The following is a 27,458-nucleotide window of genomic DNA, read 5'->3' as shown; positions in this document are numbered from 1 at the left end:
CAGAGGGCCTTTCTATAGGTTTTAACACTGTCTTGCCAGATTAAACGGGATTCTTCCACTTTGGTGGCCCGCCATGTCCTTTCTAGCCTTCGTGAGTGTTGCTTAAGCTCACGTGTCTGGGAGTTATACCAGGGAGCTTGTCTCTTTTCTTTAATTCTCTTCTTTTTTCGAGGGGCAATAGAGTCTAGTGTCATTCGCAGTGAACCTGCAGCACTATGGACCAGATAATCAATTTGGGAGGGGCTGAGATTAACATGGGGGTCATCCACAGCACAGGGACACACTGGCTGAAATACTGAAGGAATCACCTCCTTAAATTTGGCAACAGCACTATCAGATAAGGATCTAGTGAGGACCTCCCTGTCATATAGTGCGTAGTCCTGTAGCAAGAAATCAAATGTTATCAGGTAATGGTCTGATAAAATAGAGTTATGTGGAAAGACTGTTAACTGTTCAGTTTCAACACCATCAGCCAAAACAAGGTCAAGAGTGTGGTTAAAACAGTGAGTTGGTTCATTTACACTCTGGGAGAAGCCAATTGAGTCCAAAAGTGAGACAAAGGCAGTGCTGAGACTATGATTATCATTGTCCACATGAATATTAAAGTCACCTACTATAATCACTTTGTCCACAGTAAGGACTAAGTCTGATAAAAACTCTGAAAACTCTGTTAAGAATTCAGAGTACGGACCAGGAGGGCGGTACACTGTGACAACCAACACTGGTTTTAGAGTTTTCCAGGTTGGGTGTGAAAAACTAAGAACAAGGCTTTCAAAGGAGTTATAATTAAGTTTGGGTCTAGGTTGGACTATTAAACTAGAGTTGAAGATTGCTGCAACTCCACCTCCACGTCCAGAATCTCTGGGAATGTGAGTATTAATATGACTGGGAGGAGTGGCCTCATTAAGGCTAACATACTCCTCAGGACGTAGCCAGGTTTCAGTCAGACACAATAAATCAATTTCATGGTCAGATATCAGATCGTTTACTAAAACAGCTTTGGATGGCAGAGATCTGATGTTTAAAAGTCCACATTTAACTCTCCTGTCCTGTTTCATAGTGCCAGTGGTGGTATTAACTCTGATTAAATGTTTATGCTGAACTCCTCTCCTGTTGGACTTAATAGATCTAAATGGTCTGAGTGGTCGGGGGACAGACACAGTCTCTAGGGGATGTTGGGTGGGTGACTGTTCTAATGGAGGAGCCGAGAAGTGTGTAAGACTGCAGCTCTGCTTCCTGGTCTCGACTCTGGATTGTCAAGTTTTAGGACTAATAAACTTCACCATATTTCTAGATAGGAGCGCAGCTCCGTCCAAAGTGGGATGGATGCCGTCTCTTCTAATGAGACCAGGTTTTCCCCAGAAAGACTTCCAATTGTCTATGAAGCCCACATTGTTAGCTGGGCACCACCTCGACAGCCAGCGGTTAAATGATGACATGCGGGTGTACATGTCATCACTGGTCAGGTTGGGCAGGGGACCAGAGAAAACTACGGAGTCCGACATTGTTTTGGCAAAGTTACACACCGACTCCACATTAATTTAAAAAAAAATAACTCAATAATCCAGGAATTGCTATGAACGTTGGTACAGAGATCCAGAGTGCCCAGGGAATCAATCCTAGTGACCCTTGTTTTTCCTCTAGTGCCACCAGCTGGTCCACATTTTCAGTGTACTAGTGAAATATCTCACCATCTACTGAATAGTTTGGCACAATATTTGGTGCAGACACATTCATGTCACCCTCAGCATGAATTGTAATAACTTTGGTCATCCTTTGTCACCCAGCACCACGGTGAAGTCAACATTTAAGTTTATCCAGTACTTTGGCTTGTGACCAAATACCTAATATTTAATATAATATCATAATATTAACCAATATAATAGAATAATGCATAATATTGTCTTAGTGCATATATCTATTATATTATTATTATTATTATTTCCAATAACATTGCTTTGAATGTACTGTATTATGTGCGTCTGTGCAGCAGGTTTTATTTAGTACCTGACAATGTGATCTAATGATGTCCTGTACGGTGCTTCTCTTCCCTCTCCACTGTCGCTCTCCATGCTTAGAAATTATTTCAATAATCTTTGTCATTTTAATCTCATTTTCTTATATAGGATGCCTTCTTACATGGATGTAATTTAATTAGAAATGTATTTGGGAACATGATACCTACTGACATGATAAGGGCCTTTGTTACCTGACTTTGAGGCCCTCTCTCCAGGAGGGCATCTGTATCAAAATCTGCTTTAAGACCCTCATTTGTTCAAAGGTGTGTTCACATGTTGCATATTCCTAAATCACTGTGACCACACAGAACATCTTAAACAACATTGTGGGTGTTAAAGCAGGTGAGACAGTTGGTGCATTATTAGGGTCATTAGTCTATTTATGTACTTAATAATTCCTGTCAAAGCTTTCCTCTCTGAACATAAGCATAGTGTTGTCTTATTGTGCTAATTAATCATCATAGCCAACTTACATGTGGAAATGTACCATATCTAGCATTAAGTATATTAACATCAGCTCGTTGTCGGCAGGATTCGAACCTGCGCGGGGAGACCCCAATGGATTTCGAGTCCATCGCCTTTACCACTCGGCCACAACAACTCACACATAAGAAGTGAAGAACAGGAGCTACCCTGGATGTATTTGTATTGATAACATTGCACTAAATCAGTTCTGGAATCAGCTCTACAGGTCCTGTATAAAAAGGTCCTGCAGCTTCTCTCTGACTCTCAGACACAAACTAACCTGAAACTTTACTTTCTCCTCAGTTTGAAGAAGCTTCTCCAACAAATTCTATGTCTGGTGGAAGAACTATGAATGGACATTTTCCTGCTTGATACACAGACCGGCGGTCTCCTACGGGCAGTCCAAACATTCTCATCATGTCCACATAAAATAAAAGAAGTCTCTCCCTCTTCCAGGCCATACAGACTTTAGTCTGTGGAGGATTTGCAGGGATTGATTGACCTTCAGTGTTGTGTTTACATGTTATATATTGTTCAATGATTGTGTTACCACAACGTAGATGTGAAACAACATGTGTTAGTATTCCAGCATAGAAACACAGCTGACACTGCACAGAGAGTGTGAGGTATGGATGTTCATCTGAGCCATGTAGCTCAGTGTTGCTCTGGGGCCTCCAGCAGGTTCATTTGGAGGTGAACTTTTGGGGGACAGCAGAGGTCCTTGGTGAAAAGGTTCTTTTGATTCTATGTTTGTGAAAAGGAATTTCACAAAGTTTTCCACTGGAAATGATGAAATCATGATTCAATGCCACTTGTTGCTTTTACGGGACGTGCAGACCCTCAGTCTAACAGGACTGTGTGTATTGTTGCAGTGTGATGTGTCCGTCCACCTGAGAGACCGTGACTACTGGAGGAGAAGGAGAATCTCTGCATGCCAGGCAGGGAGGGTTCAGGGAAGCCTGCAGCAAGTGTCCACACTGCAGGAACAACCAGGTTAGACATCTGGATTAAAATAATAAAGGAACAGGACAAATCATTCACTCGTCTACTGTTCAAGGATTCAGTATAGAAAATAATTGAAGTTCATTTGTATTGTCCTGAAATAGACAGAAGGACCTTTTGCTTTAAAAAAGTAGATTTCTCAACTGTCAGGACGTAAAAGAGGCCACGAGAAAGTTACTGCATGCTGGTCTTCATCATGTCACCGCCAACAAATTGATTTTAAAAATAGTTCATTTCTGACATTTATGTTTAATTTTGGTTAAAAACAGAATCACAAAGATGTGACCTGATTTCATGCAATTCTTTCATTCTCTCAAAAATAGATCAAATAGATAATAATACATTTATTTTACATTTTGAAATATTACTATCTGAATATTGTTATTATGTTATGTTGTTTGGTATTAACTGGAATATTGTTTTAATAACTGTTTTAATTACAAGGTGGTGACTGAACCTGTTTCAGTTCATTTCTTCCTCTTAAGTGTACATTTTTAATCATTTGGAAGACCTGAAGTCTTAAAGAAGCCAAAGTGAGCCTGAGGTTTAACCAGGAGAGGTGACTACCGCAGGAAGAAACCCACCTCCAAAGGGTAGGAATAAAAACATCCAAACCACATTAAACAATTGAATTAAACATTGATGCCCTTTATAGGAAGGGCCAGAGCCGTCTGTATTTTCTGAGGCGGTTGAGGTCCTTCAACATCTGCAGGACTATGCTCAGGATGTTCTATGAGTCTGTGGTAGCCAGTGCTATGTTCTATGCTGTGGTATGCTGGGGCAGCAGGCTGAGGGTAGAGGATGTCAATAGACTGAACAGACTGATCCGCAGGGCCAGTGACGTTGTGGGAGTGAAGCTCGACTCTCTGACGGTGGTGTCAGAGAGGAGAGTGCTTCACAAAGTGGGAGCTATTTTGGACAATGTGTCCAACCCACTCCATGAAGTGCTGGTTAGATACAGGAGTTCTTTCAGGGCCAGACTAATTGTACCACGATGCACTACAGAGCGCCACAGGAAATCATTCCTGCCTGTGGCCATTAATCTATACAACTCCCCACTCTGATGTTGTTGTATGTTATTACTATTATTATTATTATTATCATTATTATTATTATATGATTCAGCTCCTCACTCTGTGTGTACATGTTGTTGTATATATTTTATATTATTATTATCATCATTATTATTATTATCATTATTATTATAATTTATATAATACATCTCCTCATTCTGAGTGTACATGTTGTTATATATTATTGTTGGTAGTAGTAGTAGTAGTGGTAGTAGTAGTATTATATAACACATCTCCTCACTTAGAAGGTACACATTGTTATATATTATTATTAGTAGTAGTGGTATTATTTGTATCATTATTATTATTATTATTATAATATGGTACAGCGCCTCACTCTGAGTGTACATGTTGTTATATATTATTGTTGGTGGTAGTAGTAGTGGTAGTAGTATTATTGGTATTATATAGTACAGCGCCTTACTATGATTGTGCATGTTGTTATATATTTTTATTAGTAGTATTATTAGTAGTGGTATTATTATTATTATTATTATTATTATTATTATTATTATAAGACTCTGGACTCACCTGGTGCAGTAATTTACCTCTGTGTAATAATTTGTAATAATAATTTTTAATACATCTTTTTTTTTAATTCATACTTTTATATATTTATATTTTACTTTGTGTTTGAAGTGTATTCTTGTTCTTATTCTTTTTGAGCTGTGTGTAATATTAAAGTAATTCTGATTCTGATTCTGATTCTGAATATCAAATACACAGTAAAGTACTGTATGTGACATCATACTGTGTGTGTCATAATACAGAATGTGACATCATACTGATGACATGTCCAGTGTGGGGACAGAAGTTTGTAAATAGGACCCACGGTGAGCTTCCAGCTTCAGACCTCCTCCCACAGAGGAGAAAGCTGGACAGCTCTAAGGTTCTGAGCTTGCCAGTCTGAGCTTCTGCTCCAGGCTGATCAGATCAGCTGCTACTGCAGAGAGGCCCAGTGTGCTGCATCTTCAGCACACTGGGCACTCCTGCACCCAGCAGGTGACCTCCAGTCATGTAGAGCACAGAAGTCAGACTGCTCCCTTCTAGCTGGAGGATAGCTGCTTCGGCAGAGGCCAAGTCTGCTGCCATCTGCTGGAGAACTGCTGCCTAAGGTGGCTGATCTCCAGTCTGGCATAGCAGAGGTTCTGCTCTGTGGGTGGAGGTCTGGGGAGGTGGTGGGGTTCTTCCTCCCTTATATACACACATCTCTTTTTCTATGTCCAGCTGTGATGGGGTTGGTCTCATCCTGAGGACAACTTCCATCTTCCAAATGCTTTATTGGAGGAAAACATTTGGAACGTGTTTAACAGCAAAACCCCTGACAGTCAGTTTCAGATCTGTGCTGTCTGATCCTGTCCTGTAGAAATATTTCAGTGATTAATGCACTAACCGCGGCTGTGCCACGTGCCTAAAATGCACACAGCAATTTTCTGTATTTGGTGACGTGCGTATCGATGCTGCTGCTGCTGTGCGATGACTACAAGTATTTCATAATGCAGGAAAAGATCAACATGTGTTTATGATTGTGGGGAGGTCTGTGTGTGAACAGACACAAATGGACCTGGAGGATTCCGATGCTGCTTTGTCTCCAGGCGCATCATTTAAATCAGATCATCTCAAACTGAGCACATTAAATAACTCAAATCACAGTGTTACTGATAACAACATCATCTTATATCCAATCAAGTTACCAAAAGAGAAGGCCAAGCCTTCCCTAGAGTTACTGCTGCCTACTGTGCACATAAATATACATAAGATATGATATGACTATGTGATGACATCACTAGAAATTGTGGGTCTAATCGCTGAGCTGAGAGCACGTCTCTACGCCACAGGAGTTGCCATGGTTACCCCGTCAGCAGCACTATTAACCACGACGTGCTGGATGTATTTTCTTCATAGTGCATCATAGTGTGAATGAATATCAGACATCCTGGCTGCACACACTACATAATGTAATGCAGCAGAGACAGCAGTCATAAGGGTAATTGCTACTTTAATTTAAGGGATAATACTGGAGTATTACTGAAATACTGGAGTTTTTCTATAAGCAAAAGATCTGAGTTGTTATAGTCTCTCACTGACACCTGAGTATCTTCAGTCTGTGATTGTGTGACCTCTTCACTTTGACAGAGAGGCTCTTTATGACGCATCCAGCTCAGGTTATTAGATAAACAAAACGCAAATCAATTTCACCCTCTGACAAATGATAACACAAAACACATTTTACAGGTGTGTGAACAAGATGAATCTGTCTTAGAGATATATAGGGATATGGCAAATATCTTGTTTGAATTGAATTGCAGAGGGGTTAAGTGGTTTTATTGTCTTGTAAGCGTTGCCTGATTATTAAAAATGTAGAAAATGTGAAAGGGCATTTGCATGATGAGTTTTACAGCTCTAAGTGATTCATCTCTTTTTGGAATCAAATGCTGGGCTGTGGCCAGGGTTTCACTGGGGGGGTTCAAACTAATAGAATGAACAGGATAGGAAACGTGTGTTGTCATGTTTTCCTGTCGTGTTAATTATCTCCTAATACATCAAGTATATTTGCTGCTTAAAACAGTGGGTATCTGTAAGTATGACAGAAATGAGTATTATACTCCCATGTCAGACTTTAACTTCTAATCTGGGTCTCAGACAAATGAATTCCTGTAACACTGAGGACGCTGACAAGAGAGACTAAAGAAAACAGTAGAGAATCTGTGTGTCGCATGCGCTAAACAGGTTTGAGGGTGGAGTGACACAGTTAAATACATGCTTCATCTTGAATCATGAATCCTCTGAAGCCTGTCTAATTGGTCCACATGCTCCTTTGATGAGTTTGGTCTAATCATGGTTAATCCACCGCTCGCATGCTGGCATCAGTTATCGCATGTAGATAAGAGACAGTGAGGAGGACGGCTATTTTAACTCAGAATGTAAATGTCAGCAGGCATTCTGCTGGGATCCGCCCTGATCTCTGCAAACAGATGCTCAAATTAGATGCAAACTGCACACGCTGAGGGGGGGGACTTATATAAACTGCACACTCCTACGAAACTGATTATATGTTACAGTGACTTCTACGACGGGCTAATTAGCACTAGATAGTTTAGCTAACCTGTAAATACATCAAGAATGATACGATCAATACTCAGTTCCCACTCACTTGTTCTGGTTTGCAGACGCATTGCTTTGTTTTGCCTATACACTTTATCTAATGATGGACGATACGTGTCACTTGTTGTGGAGAAAAAAACAGACAAAGCTCATGCTTCACACTGCTTTATTCTACTATAATCTCACAGCAACACAGTATGGTTTGTTAACTCTGGCGAGTTTCTACTTGTACTACGAAGTTGCAGAGGGGAAGTCTGCATCATCACTGCAAGGTCTACTCAGATTCAGCAGCCTGAGATGGGACGGGGCGGGACGGGACGGGACGGGACGGGGCGGAATAGGACAGGAAAGCAGAGAAAAGAAAAAGAAAATCTTTAAGCTTTTTTGAATATTAAAAGCCGACCGTCTTAAAATGTGATGGTCTTCTAAATACAGGAACCAAAACTGGTGCAACCAAAGAGAAAAAACTGCATCTGGTGCAGCCTCGGACTCAAGAATAGACGCATCCAGTGTTACCTTTCCAAACTCTCTGCTCTTGGTTCTCATCTTGTTGACCTGGGACTCAGCGATGTCGGCCCGTTCCTGCGCCTCCTCCAGCTCATGCTGCACCTTCCTTAGCTTTGCGAGGTGAGCATTTGCCTGCTCCTCCTGTAACACAAAAACATAAGCTCGTGTTGGCCAAACCCACGATAAAACAATGGTTCTCGTTTGTTTTTCCGTCACTCAAAGATCTTACGGTTTCTTCGTTCTGACGTTTGTACGCCTTGACTTTGAGCTGCAGCTTGTCTACCAGGTCCTGCAGCCTAGCAACGGTCTTCTTGTCCTCTTCAGTCTGGTAAGTGAGCTCCTTCACTCTCCTCTCATATTTACGGATTCCCTTGATGGCTTCAGCAGCTCTTTTCTGTTCACCCTCCATTTCACCCTCCAGTTCACGCACCTGCGAGATGGAAGTTCAAACCCAACCTCAGCTGCCGTTTTTACTCTCAATAACGCGAAATGGATCTCATAAAGACGAGTGTGATACCCGAGCTTCCAATTTCTGGAGTTGCTTCTTGCCCCCCTTCAAAGCCAGGTTCTCAGCCTCATCCAGGCGGTGCTGCAGATCCTTCACAGAGGCCTCCAAGTTCTTCTTCATCCTCTCCAGGTGGCTGCTGGTGTCCTGCTCTTTCTTCAGCTCCTCTGCCATCATGGCCGCCTGTGTGAACACGACAAGAGCAGCGCTCAGAGGGACAACCGGGCTCCTGAATCATTATCACGTTTACTTGCAGTTATTAATCACACTATACAAATATGTAAGTGCTTATTATAGCAGTGAAGTGTAGAACATTTACATCTGTGATCGCTTTCTTGGCTTTTTCCTCTGCATTCCGAGCCTCTTGGATTGCATCTTCCACTTCACCCTGCAGCTGGCTGACATCTGCGTCCAGCTTCTTCTTGGAGTTGAGGAGGCTTGTGTTCTGTAGCCAGAGAGGGATTAAGAAACTGTAAATAAAAGCTGATTTACATTTATGCCTCACAAAGTTACACAGCAGTCATTTGGAGTCTGGTGTTTCTGGGGATCTGATCAATTCTGATCAAATTCTTTCGGCTGTTTCGTTCTCCTCAGAGATCTGTAGATTGTAATAATGCTGCTCACCTGAGAGTGCAGTAGCCCCACTCGCTCGCACGCATCAGCCAGTTCCTGTTCAGCTAGTTTGCGGCTTCTCTCTGACTGTTCCAGGGCGGCCCTGAGCTCCTCCACCTCTGCCTGCATCAGGCTGCTCCTGCGCTCCACCGCGGCCACCTGCTCCTTCAGGTCCTCCTGGCTCCGCAGTGCCTCGTCCAGGTGAAGGGTTTGCTCCTGCAGAGAGACGGGACGGTTAAAGTTGTGTGATTTAACCCAAATGGGTTTTAAACTCTTGCGATGAGGCTGCCAGTGAGCGACACTTTACTTTGAGGTGGGCTTGCATGTTCCTCAGCTGCTTCTGGGCTTCAGCTGCCTGCCGATTGGCATGGCTCAGCTGGATCTCCATCTCGTTGAGGTCCGCCTCCATCTTCTTTCTGATTCTCATGGCGTCGTTCTTGCTGCGCGTCTCAGCATCTAAGGCAGACTGCATAGTTTCCACGATGCGCTGGTGGTTGCGCTTCATCTGCTCGAGCTCGTCGTCCTTCTCGGCCAGCCTGCGATCGACCTCTCCTTTCACTTGAGCCAGCTCCAGCTGGACGCGCAGAATTTTGGATTCCTCGTGTTCCAGAGAAGCCTGGAGTGCAGGTGAATACAGAAACATTGACAAACGCAGGGATGCGACTTCAAGGTGTAAATAATTTCTTTCTATTATGCCAGGGTACTTCAGCTTCTTCCAAAGCAGTCTGGATCTCTGTCTTCTCAGTCTCAGTTTGTTTCTTAGTCTTCTCCAGCTCATGGATGGCTTTGCCATTCTCTCCAAGTTGTTCAATCAAATCAGAGATTTCCTCTAAAAATGTAAATAGGTATCTTCAATTAACAGCCAAATGAAAACAAACTAAAATGAATTCTTCTAATCATGTCATATATGGGGAGGATGCACGACTGTCTAGTGCTTCCTGTCAGCATATCACATATCAACATAGCATCCTTGGCATTAGTAGTGTTTTTTCAAGATCCTGAAGATCATGTTCCAGATGAACTCTGCTCTTACAGTAATATACATACGTTGCAGGTTTTTATTCTCTCGCTTGAGGACCTCGAGGTGCTCCAGAGCTTCCTCGTAAGAGTTCTTAATTTTGAAGAGCTCGGTGCTGAGGGAGCGAGACTCCTTCTGTGATCCATCCAGCTCAGCCTGACTCTCTTCGTACTTCTGCTTCCACTCAGTCAGAATCTAAGCAAGACACAAAGTTTTGTTCCTGATAAGGATGTTGTGCACTAAATTTAGACGGTCGCTGATTTGAACTTTTCTAACTGAATGCTTAGAACGATCCCAGCAGTGGGATGTCTCTGTTACCTTATCGAAGCTTCTCTGCTTTTTATCCAGGCAAGCTGCTTGAGCATTTGCCCTTTCCACATCAGCCATCAGGTCCTCCACCTCTCCTTGCAGTCTCTGCTTTGTCTTCTCCAGCGACGAGCACTTGGCATTTGCGGCCTCAATGGCTTCCTCAGCCTCCTGCAAACGCTGGGCTAGCTTTTTCCTGAGCATAACAAAGTTCGACATCAATAATGATTTACGTCATTTACATGTCAAAAATCTAAATATCATAACTCTTGTATTATACACTCCTCACAAAAAGTTAGGGATATTCAGCTTTCAGGTGAAATTTCAGGATGAACCTAAAATGCATTCTAACCTTTCCAGGTGAACTTAATGTGACCTTCTCTAAACCTTTGAATGCACATGTCCAACTGTTCAGTGTCTCAGTACTTTTTGCACAAGTTGCTGTTCTCTAACAAGAAGCTTCACAGCAAAACTCACAACAGGTTTGATCCATGAATCCACCAATACATTTCCTGCTTCAGTTAGAATTGGTATTTAAACAGTCCTCCTCATCCTGCTGTTCACATTCTGACATCATGAGACCAAGACGACACCTAACAGTTGATCAGCAGCACCTCAACACTGGAGGCTTCAAACAGGAAGTCCTCAGACGGAGGTGTTCACTGAGCTTAGAGGGTCACAGAGTGTCATCAGGAGGTTGGAACAGTGATACAGAGACTGGAAGAGTCACAGAAAGGAGAGGAGTGGACGTCCTTTGGCCACATCCCAATTTATTGAGACACTGAAAATGTTTTGTTGTGGTATACCCTCCACTGTTGTTAGATTTTCTTCAAATAAATTGTTTAAGATGAAGAAATTACCATTGCATGCTTCTACTTAAATGCCCTACTTTCATGATATAATATCACTGTAGCATTCACTTTTTACATTTTCCACATATTTCACCTGAAAGTTGAATATCCCTAACTTTTTGTGAGTAGTGTATGTATGAGAGAAACTCTCACTTGGCCTCCTCCAGTTCATCATTGCGCTGGATGGCATCAGTCTCATACTTGGTTCTCCACTGGGCCACCTCACTGTTGGCCTTGGACAGTGCTCTCTGGAGCTCAGCCTTGGCCTCCTGCTCCTCCTCAAACTGCTCCCTCAGCAGATCGCAGTCATGACGGGCAGAATGCAGAGCGTGGGCGAGGGCGTTCTTGGCCTAACAGAGAGGCACAGTTGGCTTGTGGTTAACATACATCAAAATCAGAGTTTATCTGGATAATCTTATGCTAAGCTAGATTTATCAGGTGCCTGCAGGTGTCTACACACACTTTTCTCCTCTACGCAGAATGAAAAAAATTCTGCGTAGTCCCAGACTCCAGCTCCAAGTCAGTATATATATATATATATATATATATATATATATATATATATATATATATATATATATATACACATGTGTGTTAGCTTTGTTGAGATTCCATTTCCAAGCCGAACAGTTCGCCCCATGACCTCCCACGACCACTACCGTCACAGGGAAGGACTGATCGCACAGCAATGCGACAAACCTTTGTCTCTTCTTCAGCGTGCCTCTTCAGTTCCTCAATTTGCTGAGTGAAGGTCAGCTTAGCCCTCGACATCTGAGAGAGTATTGCTTCCTTCTCCTCGAGAAGACGAGAGATCTCACCTGTTCAAGACGTTTCAGAAAACAATGTAAGCGAATAGAGAAGGATTAGATTCCTGAAATCTGTTCAACAAGATTCAGCTCTGTTGCGTACCGTTTTCATTCTGCAGTCTTGCCCTTTGAGCGTTTATTTCATTGATAAGATGAGTGTTCTCATCGTGTTTTGCCTTGTATTCACTCAGCTGGTCTTCCAGAGAGTGACACAGCTTCTCATAATTAATCTGTAATATTTATAAAATACGTTTATGAAAATGTATAGATTTATTGAACACGTGTAATATCCATACTGGTCCAGCTTACCTTTGATTTGACCATGACCTCCATGTTGCTGGAGAGGTCATCGATCTCCATCTTGTACTCACTCTTCTCCTTCTCAAGTTTCTGTTTGACCCGCTGAAGGTTATCGATTTGCTCTCCCAGCTCAGCCACACTGTCAGCATGTTTTTTTCTCAAAGCGGCAGCGGTGGCCTCGTGGTGGAGGGTCGACTCTTCCAGGTCCCGTCTCAGCTTCTGAAATTCGGCCTCTCGCTTCTTGTTCATCTCCACCTGAGCGGCGGTGGCTCCTCCAGCCTCCTCCAGCCTCTCGCTGACCTCCTCCAGCTCCCTGGAGAGATCAGACCGTTGCTTTTCCACCTTTGCCCTGGCAACGCGCTCCCCTTCAGTCTCCTCCTCCAGCTCCTCGATGCGGGCCTGGGTAAAGCAACAGAAACCTAAGATCACGCATTGTTTTGCAGCTAATTTTCAGTTAACCCTAAAGTTTTTAGAATAGTACCTGAAGCTCTTTGATCCTCTTCTGAGATTGCATGGCCACATTCTGCTCATCCTCAATTTTGGCAACTAGCTGGCTGAATTCAAAGTCTTTCCTGTTACGTAAAACCAACCCACGTGATAAGAGAACATGTAAAGCACTATACTTATTGTTATGCTTGGACTCTGCTGCACCATTACATACTTTTTAAGGCGCTCCTCCAGCTGTTGCTTGTCATTTTCCAAATCCATTATGGATTCTTGAGCCAGTTTCAGATCTCCTTCAAGCTTTCTTTTGGCTCTCTCGACATCCATCCGTACCTTTTTTTCTTGTTCCAGAGAACCCTCAAGCTGACACGATGCAACAGTTTCAGTACAATTATTAAAGCTGCATTCATTGTTTTCTGGCCACACAGCACAGTAATCTTTCAACACAACACTGATAGACTGACGGACTTTGACATGGTGGATATACAAAGACAAGTCCAATTCTTCTTCTCCTTTTAACTGTGTTTGATCTCCACCACTTCCTAAAGGACACGTCCGTCTCTTTAGCAGCTAAATGCACTGAGAAGAGCTGCCTGCTGCAGGGGAAAACAACAGTGATGAAACAGGTGTAAAGTTGTGGGCTGTAGAAACAAAAACTATGACCACGAAAGCCACTGAACTGCTCCATAGAGGTGAAGGGAGGTGCAGTCAGGTGATAATTCTCTGTGGGTTTGTCACTAGTGACCACCTCCACATTATACACAATCAGTTGATCCATTGTTTAAAGTGTACTCCATTGATGCTGTTTTTTATTCATCCTTCATTCTCCTTCATCCTGGCACCTACAACACCTGCAATGAAACTTGACTGCTCACAGTTCAGTCAGACATCCTATATTAGTAGTCGCTTATATGGCCTCAAGGTGCAAGCTCACGTCTGTCTAGCTCCAAATCCCCAACGTGTACTCTTCAGACCGCAGCTGATTCAAGTGACACTGAAGGCTTTATACTACTTTGTGACATGTGCAGCAGTACTCCCCAACGCCTGGAAACACATTTTGATGTGTAAGCATCTTCAAGATATGCACGTCACAATCTCCAAATGGTAATGGCAATAGACTTACGTCATCAACCTGCTGCTCCAGTTTCATCTTGGCTTTAGTCAGAGTGTTGACTTTGTCCTCCTCTGCCTGCAGGTCATCCAGTGTCTGCTGGTGAGCCTCCTGCAGGGCCATCTTCTCCTTTGATAATCTGGCGATGGTGTCATCGAGAGAGGACATCTCCTCAGTCAGATTCTTCACCTGAGTGTAAAGTAAAAAGTCAGTGAGTATTTCAATCTCTGGTCTTGGAGTTCAGATGACCCCCCAGCAGACATACACCTTGTTTTCAGTGGCATGTTTTTCCTTTTCCACTTTAGCCAGGGTGAGCTCCAAGTCATCAATGTCTTTCTTCAGCTCGGAGCACTCGTCCTCCAGCTTCCTCCTCTTGGCAGTCAGCTCGGCGTTCACCTCCTCCTCGTCCTCCAGTCTCTCGCTGAGCTCTTTGGCTTTGGCCTCCAGCAGGATCTTATTCTTTATTAGCCCCTCACACCTCTCTTCTGCATCCACCAGACTCTCACTTTCCTGTTCACCAAGAGCACATTGCATTTATGTAGAACGTAGGTCTAATAAATCTGGCCGTATACTCGCAAATGCCTCTTGAAATTTGAAACATCAAGGTCTGCTGCCGTGCTAGCTGCAGCTCACCCCTTAACCAACCACTTCCTTTTCCCCCCACCTTCAAAAACATATTTATTAGAACCAGGAGAACATGAAAGCAGTGTACAGATAAAATGTTGTGAACACATGGAACGTATTGTGTGTAGTAGTGTTTTCTTTACTTACTGATTGAATCTGCAGACACAAGTCATTCTTCTCCTGGAGCAGGGAAACCATTTTGGCCTCGAGTTCCCTCCTCTTAGTCTCAGCTTTGGCTAAATCCTCTTTACACTTGGCAAACTCCACTTTCATGATGGCCATCTCCTTCTCAGTCTCAGCGCTCCTCAACAGTGGCTTGATCTTAAAGTAGAGTCTCATCCACGGCCAGTGTTTCACATTCATGAAGGAGCGAATGTTGTACTGGACAATATAAATGGACTCTCTGGAAAGTGGTGGAGTTCATTCTTAATTTTTTGGGTTGCAAATAGTAAGTGCATTCATAGTAATAGTCTGTTCATAGTTTTTATCACCTCCTCTCCATCATTTTCTGAAACTCCTTCCTTCTGAGGAAGCCGCGACATAAGGCTTGAGTAATGGTGATGAGAGAGGCCAGTTTGTCATCCCTCATTTCTTCCAGTAGACCCAAGAGTCCGGCTTTGAAGAACACCTAGAGGAAACAGGAATTAGTGCGATACTAAACCACAAAGCATCAGTGTGTCATCAGCAACAGTGACTGTTTCAGACAATTACAGGGAATTGAGGGATGCAGCCTCCCCTCCTGCTGCCTCAGGAAGGGACCCCATAAGCATGACAGTTCAATCATACCGAGGCCCTTAGCTACTAACTTACCTTGGTATGTCCAAACTTATACTGCGTGTGATCCACATCAATAGACCCCAAGAGCTTCTCAGCAGCTTTCTTGTTGTCAATGAATTGTCCCTCTGGTATCACACTAGCATTCAGTACTTTGTACCTACAAGAAAAACTCTTGTTAGAGAAAAGTTTTTTTTTTTTTTATTTCTTTTAACCCGTTCATGCAAAGAGGTCACAGTTTGGTCTAGACCTGCTCTTTATGTAAAGCGTCTTGAGATAACGCTGTTGTGAATTGGCGCTATATAAATAAAGATTGATTGATTGATTGATTGATTGACTACAGTGTACAGCTATTCAAAAGCTGTTTTCTTGTATATGCCATCAAAACTCATTGATGGCATAGTTGCACATCAGCAACTACAGTGGATGCTACTGCATCATCTCATACACTGACTGCTACCCAGTGGGAAGCCATTGCAAGTGAAAACCAAGATGGAAAAATATGGTGACATCAAGTAACATCTAAGGAGTCATGCAATTGCTATATTTACCAAGTATTGATTTTATATTGGGAGGAAATTATGATTAACCACATGTCCACTGAATTGTACATCATGTATCACCAGCTATATTTCAGCTACTGGACATGTAAATAGATCTTCATCAAATAAAATAACCTTGTTTTTCATGCCTAAAGATGAATAAAAACACTTTATTATCATAATTCAGCCATGAAAGGGTTAATAAACCTCTTTTTAATAAACCTAGCCTTTGATTCTTACCTTTGCTTGAAATCCCCGTACTGGATTCTGCTGGGGAAGCCCTTCCTGCAAATCCTGATTCCTTCCAGCACACCATTACACCTCAGCTGATGGATAACCAGATGGTGCTCCATGACCCCTAAAAGTGAGCCGGAGCGACATTGTAATCAAGCTGCCTGAGACACTGTGCCATTTAAACGGTCTGATAAATGTGATCAGTGCTCATAACACGACGCTCCTGAAATACCTGGAGTTTTCCTTTCGTTTGGAATTAAACACCTAACAAAATGAGGATGGGTGCTCCTGAGATTTGTCATTAACTTCCCCAGGTTCTCCTGTCAGAGACAATCAGTGCCGTTACTTAGTTACAGAAAAGCCGAACGATCATTGCTCTCAGCTTTCATTTGACCAAAATTATTCTCACAAATTTGAAGTAATCAAGTGTTGTTTTAATATGCAGTTACCCGAAAGAGGGCTGACACGGTCTGGAAGGATGAGCCCTTCTTCTTTGCTGTTTTCTTAACGGCACCACCATCTAGGAGAAACAGTGGTCTTATCTTCATCATAAAACTGAACCTTGAAATAAAAGCACTGAGAATTGACCGTCTTTGCGTTGTCTCACATTCTTACCCTCAAGTGAAGAATAGGTAGAGTATAGGAACGCCAGTAGTTTGAGGCTGGCTTTCTGGTAGAGCTGGACTACAGTCTCATTCAGCGGGTCCTTGTTCTTGTCCAACCAGCCTGTGATGCTGTAGTCCACGGTGCCAGCATAGTGAACCAGGGAGAAGTGAGCCTCAGCCTTGCCTTTGACGGGCTTGGGCTTCTGGAAGTTGTTTGATTTTCCAAGATGTTGGTCATACAGCTTGTTTTTGAAGGTGGTGTCCGATGCCTTGGGAAACATGCACTCCTCTTCAAGAATGGAAAAGATGCCCATCGGCTATTGAGGACAGACAGGTTTTGTTTTAACACAAAAAGCATCTTATTTAAAGGCACTTATTTCTGTAATATCATATCAGTCTGAACTGACCTTCTCAATGAGCTCTATACAGGCAGCTAGGTCCATCCCAAAGTCGATGAACTCCCACTCGATGCCTTCCTTCTTATACTCTTCTTGCTCCAGCACAAACATGTGATGGTTGAAAAACTGTTGCAGTTTCTCATTGGTGAAATTGATACACAGCTGTTCCAGACTGTTATACTGCAAAGCAAACCATTTCGAACATGAGCCACATTTCTTCATTATAAAGCAAGTGCAAGACTCAATGCTTCCTGATTGCACAGTTGGCAAACTTGAAACATACCATACAAGTACGTCAACCATTCACCATTCAGTGGCAACTTACATCAAAGATTTCGAACCCAGCAATGTCCAGGACTCCGATGAAGAACTGCCTGGGCTGCTTGGTGTCCAGCATCTGATTAATGCGGAGGACCATCCACAGAAACATCTTCTCATAGACTGATTTGGCCAAAGCACCGATAGAATTGTAGACCTGCACAATGACATGCACCAGTGAGATCCTAATTCATTATCATATTCATGATCAGCACATTATGGACATTCAGAAAAGAAGCCACCAAAGACTGTCAGTCATCCGTAAACTTAAAGGACTCCATGTTACTCCTCATCTTCTACTGCTACTTTATCAAAGCATCATTCAGTCAGTTTTACTGTATTGTTCCACCTGTTTCTTCACCATGCTCACTACCAAAAATCGGACCAGACTCACAAGGGTAACCAACACTGCTGCTAAAATAATAGGTCTTCCCACACCCGTCATAACTGTCATAACAGCGCTGAACAACAGACCCCGCTGAGTGTGTCTATGGCTGTTTGCTTTGTCTGTGTTTTTGTCTATGTGTAAAGGTAGTGGGAAGTGTTGTTGTCTTGTGAAGTATTGTTAAGTCTGCTGTTGTTGTGTTTGTCATGTCTACCGGCTGACTGTCAGTTTGTCAAGCAGAATCAGTGCTGTGAAAAAGAATTTCCCCTCTGGGACAATAAAGTTTAATAATAATTAGTGAAATAAGATGTTTGAACAATATCATATGACCTAAAAGAAGCTCAGTAGAGCTGCTGAGTTGGATGGTAATCCTCTGATGCCACTTGCAGCACCTTTCAGATTACACAAAGTCATTTGATCGATTGCAAACATACTGAAAAGTGCAGCTTTAAGGTTATCATAGCATTCATTTTCCCCTCAACTGCACAGTATTAGTCGCAATGAGAAGGTTACTGAGGCAAGCATCGACTATTATAGGCAGCGATGTACTGTAACAGGTGAGAAAACACACATGTACCTGCTGGACAGTCTGCCCTTTGGTCACATACTCATTCCCAACCTTCACTCTTGGATAACACAGAGCTTTCAGCAAGTCTGCAGAGTTCAGGCCCTTCAGGTAAGCTGCTTTGTCAGCCACTGATCAAAGAAACGGATCAGGTCAGAGAAATCAGAGCATGATAGCAGAGAAAAAAAGGCTTGGTAAGACGGAGAAAAAGATGAAAATAGGTGTTTGTATACAGGATATCAATCATAACCTGTAAATTAGAGTGGTTGTGCTTCAATGTAAGCAAACTATTTGGGAGACAATGAAAGATTTGGCCATGTTATCATTAACTCTGCGAAGTCACACATAGAAAAGCTCTTCTAGCGGGAGACTGATCGATCAATCAATCAATCAATCTTTATTTATATAGCGCCAATTCACAACAGCGTTATCTCAAGATGCTTTACACAAAGAGCAGGTCTAGGCCAAACTCTTTAATTAGAGAGAGACCCAACGATTCAGGAATTCAACATGAAGGATTCAAGAATTATCACATGAGCAGCATCAGATATTATACTGAGCAACAGTGGAGGAAGAACTCCCCTTTAACGGGAAGAAACCTGGAACAGACCCAGGCTCAATGTGGGCGGCTTCTGTAGGGGTCCATGTTGGGTGGAGAGAGAGAGAGAGAGAGAGAGAGAGAGAGAGAGAGAGAGAGAGAGAGAGAGAGAGAGAGACAACACAAACAGCAACCAGCGTACTAGCAGTGACTATAGCACTAGCAATAGGAGTGTGACTAACAGATTAGCAGGATGATATTATTGACTGATGAGATGTGAAGAGACGTGATCAGCTGGAGTGCCACTCGAGCAATTGATGACCACTTTACTGAATGGAATGTCTCGCAATAGTGCACTGGAACCTAAATGGCTGTGAATTTAGAAAAATAATACTACTTGACCATAACCCTGATGTTGTTTCACTTAATGAAACATATAATGAAACTATGAATTTGCAGGCGTATACCTGGTTTGGACATGACAGAATAATGCACAGAACGGCAGTTAAAGGACCGGGGGGGGGACTGTTGGAGAGTTATGAAGTAAAAGACAAATAAGTGGAGGGAATAGTAGCACTACGATTTAAGAACAGATTCTCTGAGTATTGTTTGTTATTTTCCCTTATTTCCTGCAGTCTGTTTAGTCTGTCTGATGTGGATGCTGTTTATTTGTGTGGGTGATTGTGTAAGTGATGTGGATAATATCCCTAACAGACATAACCTAGGCAGCTGTGTGTGAATTATTAAGTGAGCTTTTTAAAGACGCAAAATGGTGTGTGCTCAATGGTAGAATGGCATCAGTTAAAGGAAAAGCGGTGGTAGATCATGTTACTGTTCCACATGAAGCCTTAAATGATTGTGTTTGGTGTTTTCACCCCAAACAAGTTAACTGAGACCCTCGGGGGGGTATATGAGAAATAGCCAAAAAGACTTGGATGCTTGATATTATTGAGTGTGTGTCTATATTCATTGAGAATTGAGTAAATGTGTTAAAATGAACTCTAGCAGCAACAAGGGCCTTAGAAAATCCTGCTGGACTCAGGATTTGCCGACCCGGTGGGGCAGTCTAAGAACAGCAGAGAAAAATCGTTTTACGATGCAGAGAGAAGGTCTGAACACAGACTTAAAGACAAGACTAACTAAATTTGATGAGACGTTACGCACTGTGAAATACAACTTTAATAGAGGTCTTTCATTGCATATTGATTATTTACAAGCTCATAACCCCACAACTGTTTTGGACTGAGATTAGTAGATTTGGCCCCAGGAATGCCCATGGAAGTAAAACTAGAGAAGGGAGAACATTGCTCTGTTCCAGGGGTTGTCTTACAAAACTGGGAAAAGGACGTTGCAGGTAAATTTTTCTGGCTGCAATAAGTCATTTGGTGTTTTTTTTTTAAGGGAATAACTAGTTTAAAAGCTGTAATGGAATCTGAAATGACAGCTGATGTTTTTGAATGCAAACTTTTCCATAGAAGAGGTAGAAAATGTCGATAAATGTAAACTGAAAAAAGCGACTGGAGGTGGTGAAACTGAGAATGAGGTTCATTTTGTGTTCGCCTGCCCAGCTTACATGTTCTTTTCAGTAAACTGTCCTCTGTTTTTGCTGATTTCTTTTGGCTGGATGACTATGAAAAACTTGAGTTATGTTTTAGGAAGGGAACTTTTTTTTATTGCAGATTTTCTCTGCCAAGCCTGGGAAAAAAACGGCAGAATATTCTTGTTTCAGACCCAGCTGTAAAATAACCTGTAACTTTGTGATCAAATGAAAAGTATGTAAATGTTTTAACACTGCAACTGTGATTCTGGCGTCTTGTAAGCGCGTGTGGGCACATCGTGTGCACGACGTGAAAATAAACACGCAATCAATCATAGAAAAAGACTTTCATCGGTAAAAAAAACCTTAAAAGAAGATGGTAGAATCAGTTACCCTCTGTCCCATCTGGCTCTGCTTGCTCCTCTCTCTGCCTCTGCTTGAACTTCATATTCCCATAATGCATCACAGCGCCTGTTAGCTTGTAGATGCCAATCCTCTCCTCTGCGGTGAAGCCTAAGGTGTCGATGGCGCTCTAAAAAGCAGATCATAGCAAGGCTGATGTAAGCGCCTGTGAATGACAGCAATGATGGAGAAGAGAAAGTTTGTAGATCTGACTTACATCCGTGGCTATCAGCTCCTCACTGTCCTCAATGCTGCCCACGCTGATCTCCCCTTGGCTGACAAATGGGTAGTCGTAAGGGTTGGTGGTGAGGAGGAGAGTCTCTGGATGGAAACATAATGTGTGCCTTGCTGTATAAATGCGAAATATCCCACTTACAACATACAACGTACTAAGAGGGCTGTTTCCATTTGACATACAGTTACAGTGGCTTCCTTTCCTTCTTTACCTATCAGCTCAGGCTTCTTATTGGACATGATCTGGTAGAAAATATGGTAACTCCTCTCTGCAGCCAGCTGAAAGGTAACTCTGGATTTTTCCAACAAGTCTGTCGAGAGAAAACTGGATGAGCTCGAACAAAAGTCTCTAACGACAGAATATTATGTCTCCATTGCATTCGAACTCACAAGTTTCAATATCAGCGGAAGACAATTTGCCCGTGGTTCCAAAGTGGATTCTTATGAATTTGCCCTGAAAAAGAAAAAGACGAAAAAAAAACCAAAACACTTGCACATCCCAGAAACAAGGTGACAAATCAGTTTTGGACACAAGCAAAATCTCTCTTTTCGCTCACAAAACGCGAGGAGTTATCATTTCTGACAGTTTTGGCATTTCCAAAGGCCTCAAGCAGAGGATTAGCAGAGATGATCTGGTCCTCCAAATTTCCCTACAGCGCCAGAAAGAGCAAAATAAAATATTAGAAAGTGACTTGGTTACAGATATATGCATCGGCAGAGTATAAGTAGACTACTTGTAACACCAGTGTGAATCCGTTATATTATTACGTGTAGTTTTCCAGAGGCAGCAGCTTCTTTTTTCCTGTCCCCAGACCCTGCGATTGTCGCAAAGTACTGGATGACCCGTTTGGTGTTGACAGTCTTTCCTGCACCAGATTCTCCACTACAGTACGAGCAAAACACACAGCAGGAACGGTTTATTACCGCGTTGATAAAGACTTCCAACAGTAGGCTGTAGCGTTTGCATTAACGTGGCTTACGTGATAAGGACGGACTGGTTTTCTCTATCTGCAACAAATAACATCACGTTAGAAAGGCACTTTGCAGAACCTTACAGAAGCTGAACATAGTAATATTTGTTTTCATATTTCATATTTACCAGTAAGCATGAACTGATAGGCGTTGTCGGAGATGGAGAAGATGTGCGGTGGAGCCTCCTGGCGCTTCTTGCCCCTGTAGGCCACCACAACCTCTTGATTGTACACTGGGAGACTTTTGTAAGGGTTCACAGTGACACAGAACAGGCCGGAATAGGTCTGAACGCATACGGAAATAAACATTAGTGGGTCGAAAGATGTTAAGAAGCCCAGGTTTGAGACATTTAGGCATCCGTCCTGCTAAGGGGGGACAAGTGGCCCCAAACGGGCTAAGATGTGCGCACAAATTATTATATTAAGTGCACAAATTACTAAATTGAGAGCATGGATTTGCTTCGTTCTCTCCATGACACCTCCGGGGCTCCACACACACGCAGAGATTATAGAAGGAGACATTTTTCAAACATCGGGATTCGATGGACAAAAACGTTGTCACTGAGCCGAATGCATGGGTTTGCAGAATGGCATATGCCTGTCAGTAAATATATCTGAACTTAAAGTCAGGACGTCCTTCCCCTATACTATGAATACTATGAATTATCAACCAATCAAATTTAGCCTGATTTTAATCTAGACATCTACATCTACTGACCTCCATATCATCAAACCCATGTCTACTGGGGTGAACAACACTTCCAAAACAATGCCAACAATTCAGTGTTTACTTCAGCTCATAGAGAAACATGATCACATTGTAATGTAAACTCCCCAGAATGCTGCAGGACTTTGAAACTGTGGTTACGTATTGCTTTTCTGTTTTTTTTTTTGACACTACTGCTTACTGACCTTTCACAGGGCAGACAAGATGATGCATTTTCAGCATCACACATCACAAACCTCCTGCAGCTCTTAATGGTGGTCTATATGGTGTCTGTTGAGCTGCAGCTGCTCTGGGATCGTGTGGGAATGGCCATCACCAAGTAAACGCTGCTTCACTCACATAGATCATCCACGCTGCGTAACGCTCTTTGAGGTTGTACAGCACAGCCGCCTCGTTGAGGTGGGTCATCATGGCCATGTCCTCGATCTTGTCGAACTTGGGTGGGTTCATGGGGAAGACTTCGTCATCCTTCACTGTAACGACCTGCGAAGAGAGACGCGGTGTTCATCAGCAGAGCAGCGCGGAGAGCGCATGGGTGATTTTGTCATGATCCGTGGATAATGTACCTGCCCTGCATTGGTTTTGACGTTTGCTTTGCCGCCTTCTTTGCTTTGCAGAGTGCCTTTGACAAACAGCTCCTTTGGATCCACCACAAACACTGCACTTTTAGCGTCGAACGGCTTGTTTTGGGATTCGATTCTCTCTCGTTCGGGTCTCCTCAGGTACGGGGCAGCCTCCCCAAACACACTCATCTCAGCATCCGAACTCATCTCTGCAACACACCCCAGAGGGGACTGGAGAGTCCACAGTTAAATGTCACAGCAGTGATTCTCATAACTGCAGAACAATTAGTACCAGTCATCACGATCAATGACAACTCTTACAAAAGGTGTGCTTTATGAATCCTCTACCTACAGACACTTGATGACAAGATGAGATCCTACCAGTAATGTCAGAATCTATCAATCCCATGCAACAATGAAACAGAAGGTGTCCTCACCAGCAGGGGTCCAAGCTGAAAAATGTGGACCGCTTTGACCCGTACTGCTTTTATAAGGTCCCTCTTGGTGCGTTAGGAGACACAAGCAAACACCTATATTTAGGTCAAAGCCTCAAATGAATGTGGGTGGGGAGAAGTGATTAGTTTGGCATGTGATATCACGGAGATGTCACTGAGCTTTTGTTATAAATCCGCGATGGAGAGCAACTGCAGCTCAAGAAGAGAATGAATGCCAAAGGAGGGTGACCTCTGCCAAAGATCCAGCGCTCACATGGATGCTGAAATGTTTGTTTAGCATCTTCATCGCTGTTTTTGGAAAAGTAGAACCAGACAGAACTATGGATGCATCTCTTCTATAAGCGGCTGTTAATGTCAACACGTACAAGTTTCCTCTGGTCTGGCAGTCGTGCTTATCAGCCACAGTCCAGTGTACAGAATACGGCTCTAAAAACACTATCATGAACCAAGTGTTCTACTTGGATCGTACAATAGATTTTTTATTCGTCCAATAGATTTGACCTTTATCTGAGCAGCATGGTCTGTTAAGATCAAAACCTCTTTTTTTTTTCACTGTATTAGCCAAAATAGAAAAAGCACGCATGAACCAACACTGAACTTTTACAGGATAAAAACATGAAAAACATAAAAGACATTTTAAGACGATTAAAACACATTTTTCAACAGGGATCAAAATCTTGGCATTCAAACGACTGCATTTGCCCATTTCCGTCCTTCACGGTCCATCACCTTGCATTTAAAGTCTAAATAACCTTGGTGTGGGGAAATACATTGAAGTGAATACGAACTTCATGTCCGTGTGTGAAGCACAAAGCCAGGATCAGGATGTGACTAGCCAAGTTATGCTCAGCATAAAGACCAGAGGCGGGGGGGCTTCATACAGTCACATAATTAATAGATGCAAGATTTAGTAAAAGCCAATTAAACCACTTTAAACAGGAGAGCTATTGTGTTCAGATGCACACATCTCGGCGTGGAAGTACAACATACAATAACGCCGTCTGCGAGGCTTAGAGGCTTAGTTTTGAAATCTTACACAAAATGCATCCATGGCCCTTGTGATTGCTACGACAGGCTTACGAATAAAAGCATAGCTGATGAATCCCTCAATAGAAATTCCCCCCAGGATCCTCCTGGGTCGGCTTTAGAGATTACCGTGGACTAGTGGTGGTGTCAGAGATTTGGAGTCCTCTCTCTTCTCCAGCCACCATCTCCCAAAGAGGCACACTTGGGAGACAGAGGAACACAAGCTTGGCAGTGGGGGGGTGGGGTGGTGGTGGTTGCTATACCGGACTTTTGGTGAGGTTTTGGTGTAGGTTTCTGTACGGGTACCCCGGATGGTACCTGGCAGCCTCAAAGTGACATGAGACTCCGCAGAGTAACTGTTCCTGGTTACAATAAACTCAGGATTAAACCACAAATTGTCCTTTTTATCCTCCTGTTTGTGTACAGGTTGAACGTGACACTGTGAATGATGATCAGTGATGATTAGGAAGGCCTGTCTCTGAACTTTTATCCTGCTTGTTACAGTCTTTGCTCAACGCCATCCATATCCTGGCTCTGTCTATTTAACACACAGACACGAGATTCACATTGATCCTCTGATCTCGCTCTCTGAAAGACAGCAAATAAGCATGCCTGACCTTTAATGAATTTTTCTTGAGTGTGCGTGCTTATAGCCCAACGCTACATGTACCAAGGTGACAGGACACCAAATGAGGTCTTCAGACTGTCACTCATTTGTAATTCTTGCATCTTCAGAGGGAGATTAGATGGCTGTAAACTGACAATAAGGGTGCTAAATCATGAACAAGCAGCCAATGAACCTACGGCTTACGCCGCCTCCATCTTAAATATGGGCTAATTTAGGGAATTAATCAGGAGTGAGATATTCTTAGGGACTGTCCTCAAGAGGACAACGATACTCAGCGCGAGGACAATGATGCAATGTGGATTATCACGACAGCCACAAACTGCCTTTCGCTTGCCTTTTTTTAACTGCCATGTGTGTTGCTTTTGATTGAATAACTCCTTCAGACATGTTGAATATCTCCTCCTCGTGGGGCTCAGAAAGCCAAAGTAAATGCAGTGCATTACGACCGCAGTTCATTCTAATCTTTAATGCAACAGATGGCACAATCTCACGGCTTACGAGTTAATGTCAAGTCAAGTTCAAGTTGTCTAAATAAAGGGCCGCTAAGCAGAGGTCACACAGTCCATTATCTGTCAGAGATACCACTTCGATACCATTAAATGGACAGCTGTTAACAGTTGCTCCTCCTTGAGCTAAAACTCATTCATTATCACCATATGTTAATATGCATCAATAAAACAACCAAGCAACACGTTCTAATGTATTGGACAGATGTATGTAATACAAGTAAATTCCTTTTAGATGTTTTTCCAATCAATCAATCTAGATTTTTTTTTGTCCTCTCATACAAATTGCCACAGTCTGCAGCATACTGGATGGTTTTCAAAGTTGAAAAGAACAAAACTGAGCTGAAATTGTTAAAGGAAATGTTGCCTATACAAATACCACAGCTATGTTTAAGTCTCTGTTCAATGATACTTAAGGGGTATTATAATACCCCTTAAGTATCATTGAACATTATATTAGACTCACTCAAATCCTTTTTCCTCCAATTAACAGGCAGACCACAGCGCCCTCCAGTGGCACTGCTGGGAAACCACAGGCACTCTGAGAGGACACAATGTGCACTGAAAAAGGAGTTTTGGGAAACATTAGCTTTTGGGAAAAAGCCAAATCTCACTCAGTGTTTCTAAATCATCATCATCATCATCATCATCATCATCATCATCATCATCATCATCATCATCATCATCATCCAGCCCATCACTGCCACTAAAATGAAAGTCCCCTTTATGACTGCACACAGTGTTGACAATCTGAAGAGCTTCAGTCACCAAATGGTACATTGGATTAACTGAATTGTATCAAAATGCAGGTCTCCCCTGTTACACCAGTAATTTATTCACAGATTTCTGTGTGTAGAGGTTTGTTTCATTGGTCTACACATTATGCTTCATTATAATTACGAGGTACATGTGCTTTACTTGAGTGTTGCCATTTTAGTTCATTTCTACTGGGAGTCGGTCCCTTCTCATTTATCATTCAACAGTTTGTTACTTTGAAGATTCATATAATACACATTTCATGATCAAATGATAAATTCTGATACTTTATACAGCAGTATACAAAGCTGTTAAAACCACGTCGGTACTTTTCGTTGACAGTATTTTTTACCTTGCTAGTTTGAATGCAGGGTTTGGATATGAGGCCGCCGCACCGTGCACTTCCGGATCACGTGTGATGCACCGTTGTCAAGGCAACCGCAAACTAGCAGGAGCTGGCTAGACATTTTTCCATTTTTTAATAATTTTTTTTAAACTTCATTTCCTAATAAAAGTTCCTCCGTTCAGACTAAGAGGCTGACACGAA

At 42.6% G+C, this 27,458-nt stretch overlaps 1 protein-coding gene and 1 non-coding gene across 2 annotated transcripts; both read right to left on the bottom strand.

Annotated features, from left to right (window-relative positions):
• Positions 1–2,537: 2,537 nt before the first annotated feature.
• Positions 2,538–2,619, bottom strand: trnas-cga (transfer RNA serine (anticodon CGA)). Its single transcript has one exon. It is a non-coding gene; the product is annotated as a tRNA-Ser (tRNA).
• Positions 2,620–7,827: 5,208 nt separating this feature from the next.
• LOC139220392 (myosin heavy chain, fast skeletal muscle-like) lies at positions 7,828–23,747 on the bottom strand. The gene is made up of 38 exons (XM_070852488.1): positions 23,544–23,747; positions 23,317–23,460; positions 22,379–22,535; positions 22,260–22,287; positions 22,048–22,162; positions 21,837–21,929; positions 21,670–21,733; positions 21,492–21,590; positions 21,263–21,366; positions 21,037–21,175; positions 18,581–18,699; positions 17,626–17,775; positions 17,310–17,480; positions 16,913–17,219; positions 16,747–16,817; positions 16,530–16,617; positions 16,304–16,421; positions 15,558–15,681; positions 15,239–15,375; positions 14,895–15,150; positions 14,391–14,633; positions 14,136–14,312; positions 13,230–13,375; positions 13,050–13,140; positions 12,578–12,967; positions 12,372–12,498; positions 12,162–12,280; positions 11,616–11,812; positions 10,624–10,807; positions 10,335–10,500; positions 9,992–10,116; positions 9,595–9,903; positions 9,300–9,503; positions 8,995–9,120; positions 8,688–8,858; positions 8,400–8,600; positions 8,180–8,311; positions 7,828–7,955 (listed from the first exon to the last, which is right to left on the bottom strand). The coding sequence occupies exons 1-38, from the start codon at positions 23,745–23,747 to the stop codon at positions 7,938–7,940; spliced, it is 5,814 nt and encodes a 1,937-aa protein (XP_070708589.1). The 3' UTR covers positions 7,828–7,937.
• Between the last annotated feature and the right edge of the window lie 3,711 nt (positions 23,748–27,458).

This window comes from Pempheris klunzingeri, chromosome 20, assembly GCF_042242105.1.
Source record: "Pempheris klunzingeri isolate RE-2024b chromosome 20, fPemKlu1.hap1, whole genome shotgun sequence".
Lineage (NCBI taxonomy): Eukaryota > Metazoa > Chordata > Actinopteri > Acropomatiformes > Pempheridae > Pempheris > Pempheris klunzingeri.
This window is presented reverse-complemented; position numbering and strand designations above follow the sequence as displayed.

What these genes read in the sequence shown, in the direction of transcription:
- LOC139220392 (XM_070852488.1), bottom strand. Translation starts at nt 23,747, where the DNA reads ATGAGTTCGGATGCTGAGATGAGTGTGTTTGGGGAGGCTGCCCCGTAC. An exon ending in TTCCGCTGATATTGAAACTT is followed by an intron (nt 21,591 to 21,669) that starts GTGAGTTCGAAT and finishes TTCTCTCGACAG; the next exon opens with ACTTGTTGGAAAAATCCAGA. An exon ending in GTATAGAGCTCATTGAGAAG is followed by an intron (nt 17,220 to 17,309) that starts GTCAGTTCAGAC and finishes TGTCCTCAATAG; the next exon opens with CCGATGGGCATCTTTTCCAT.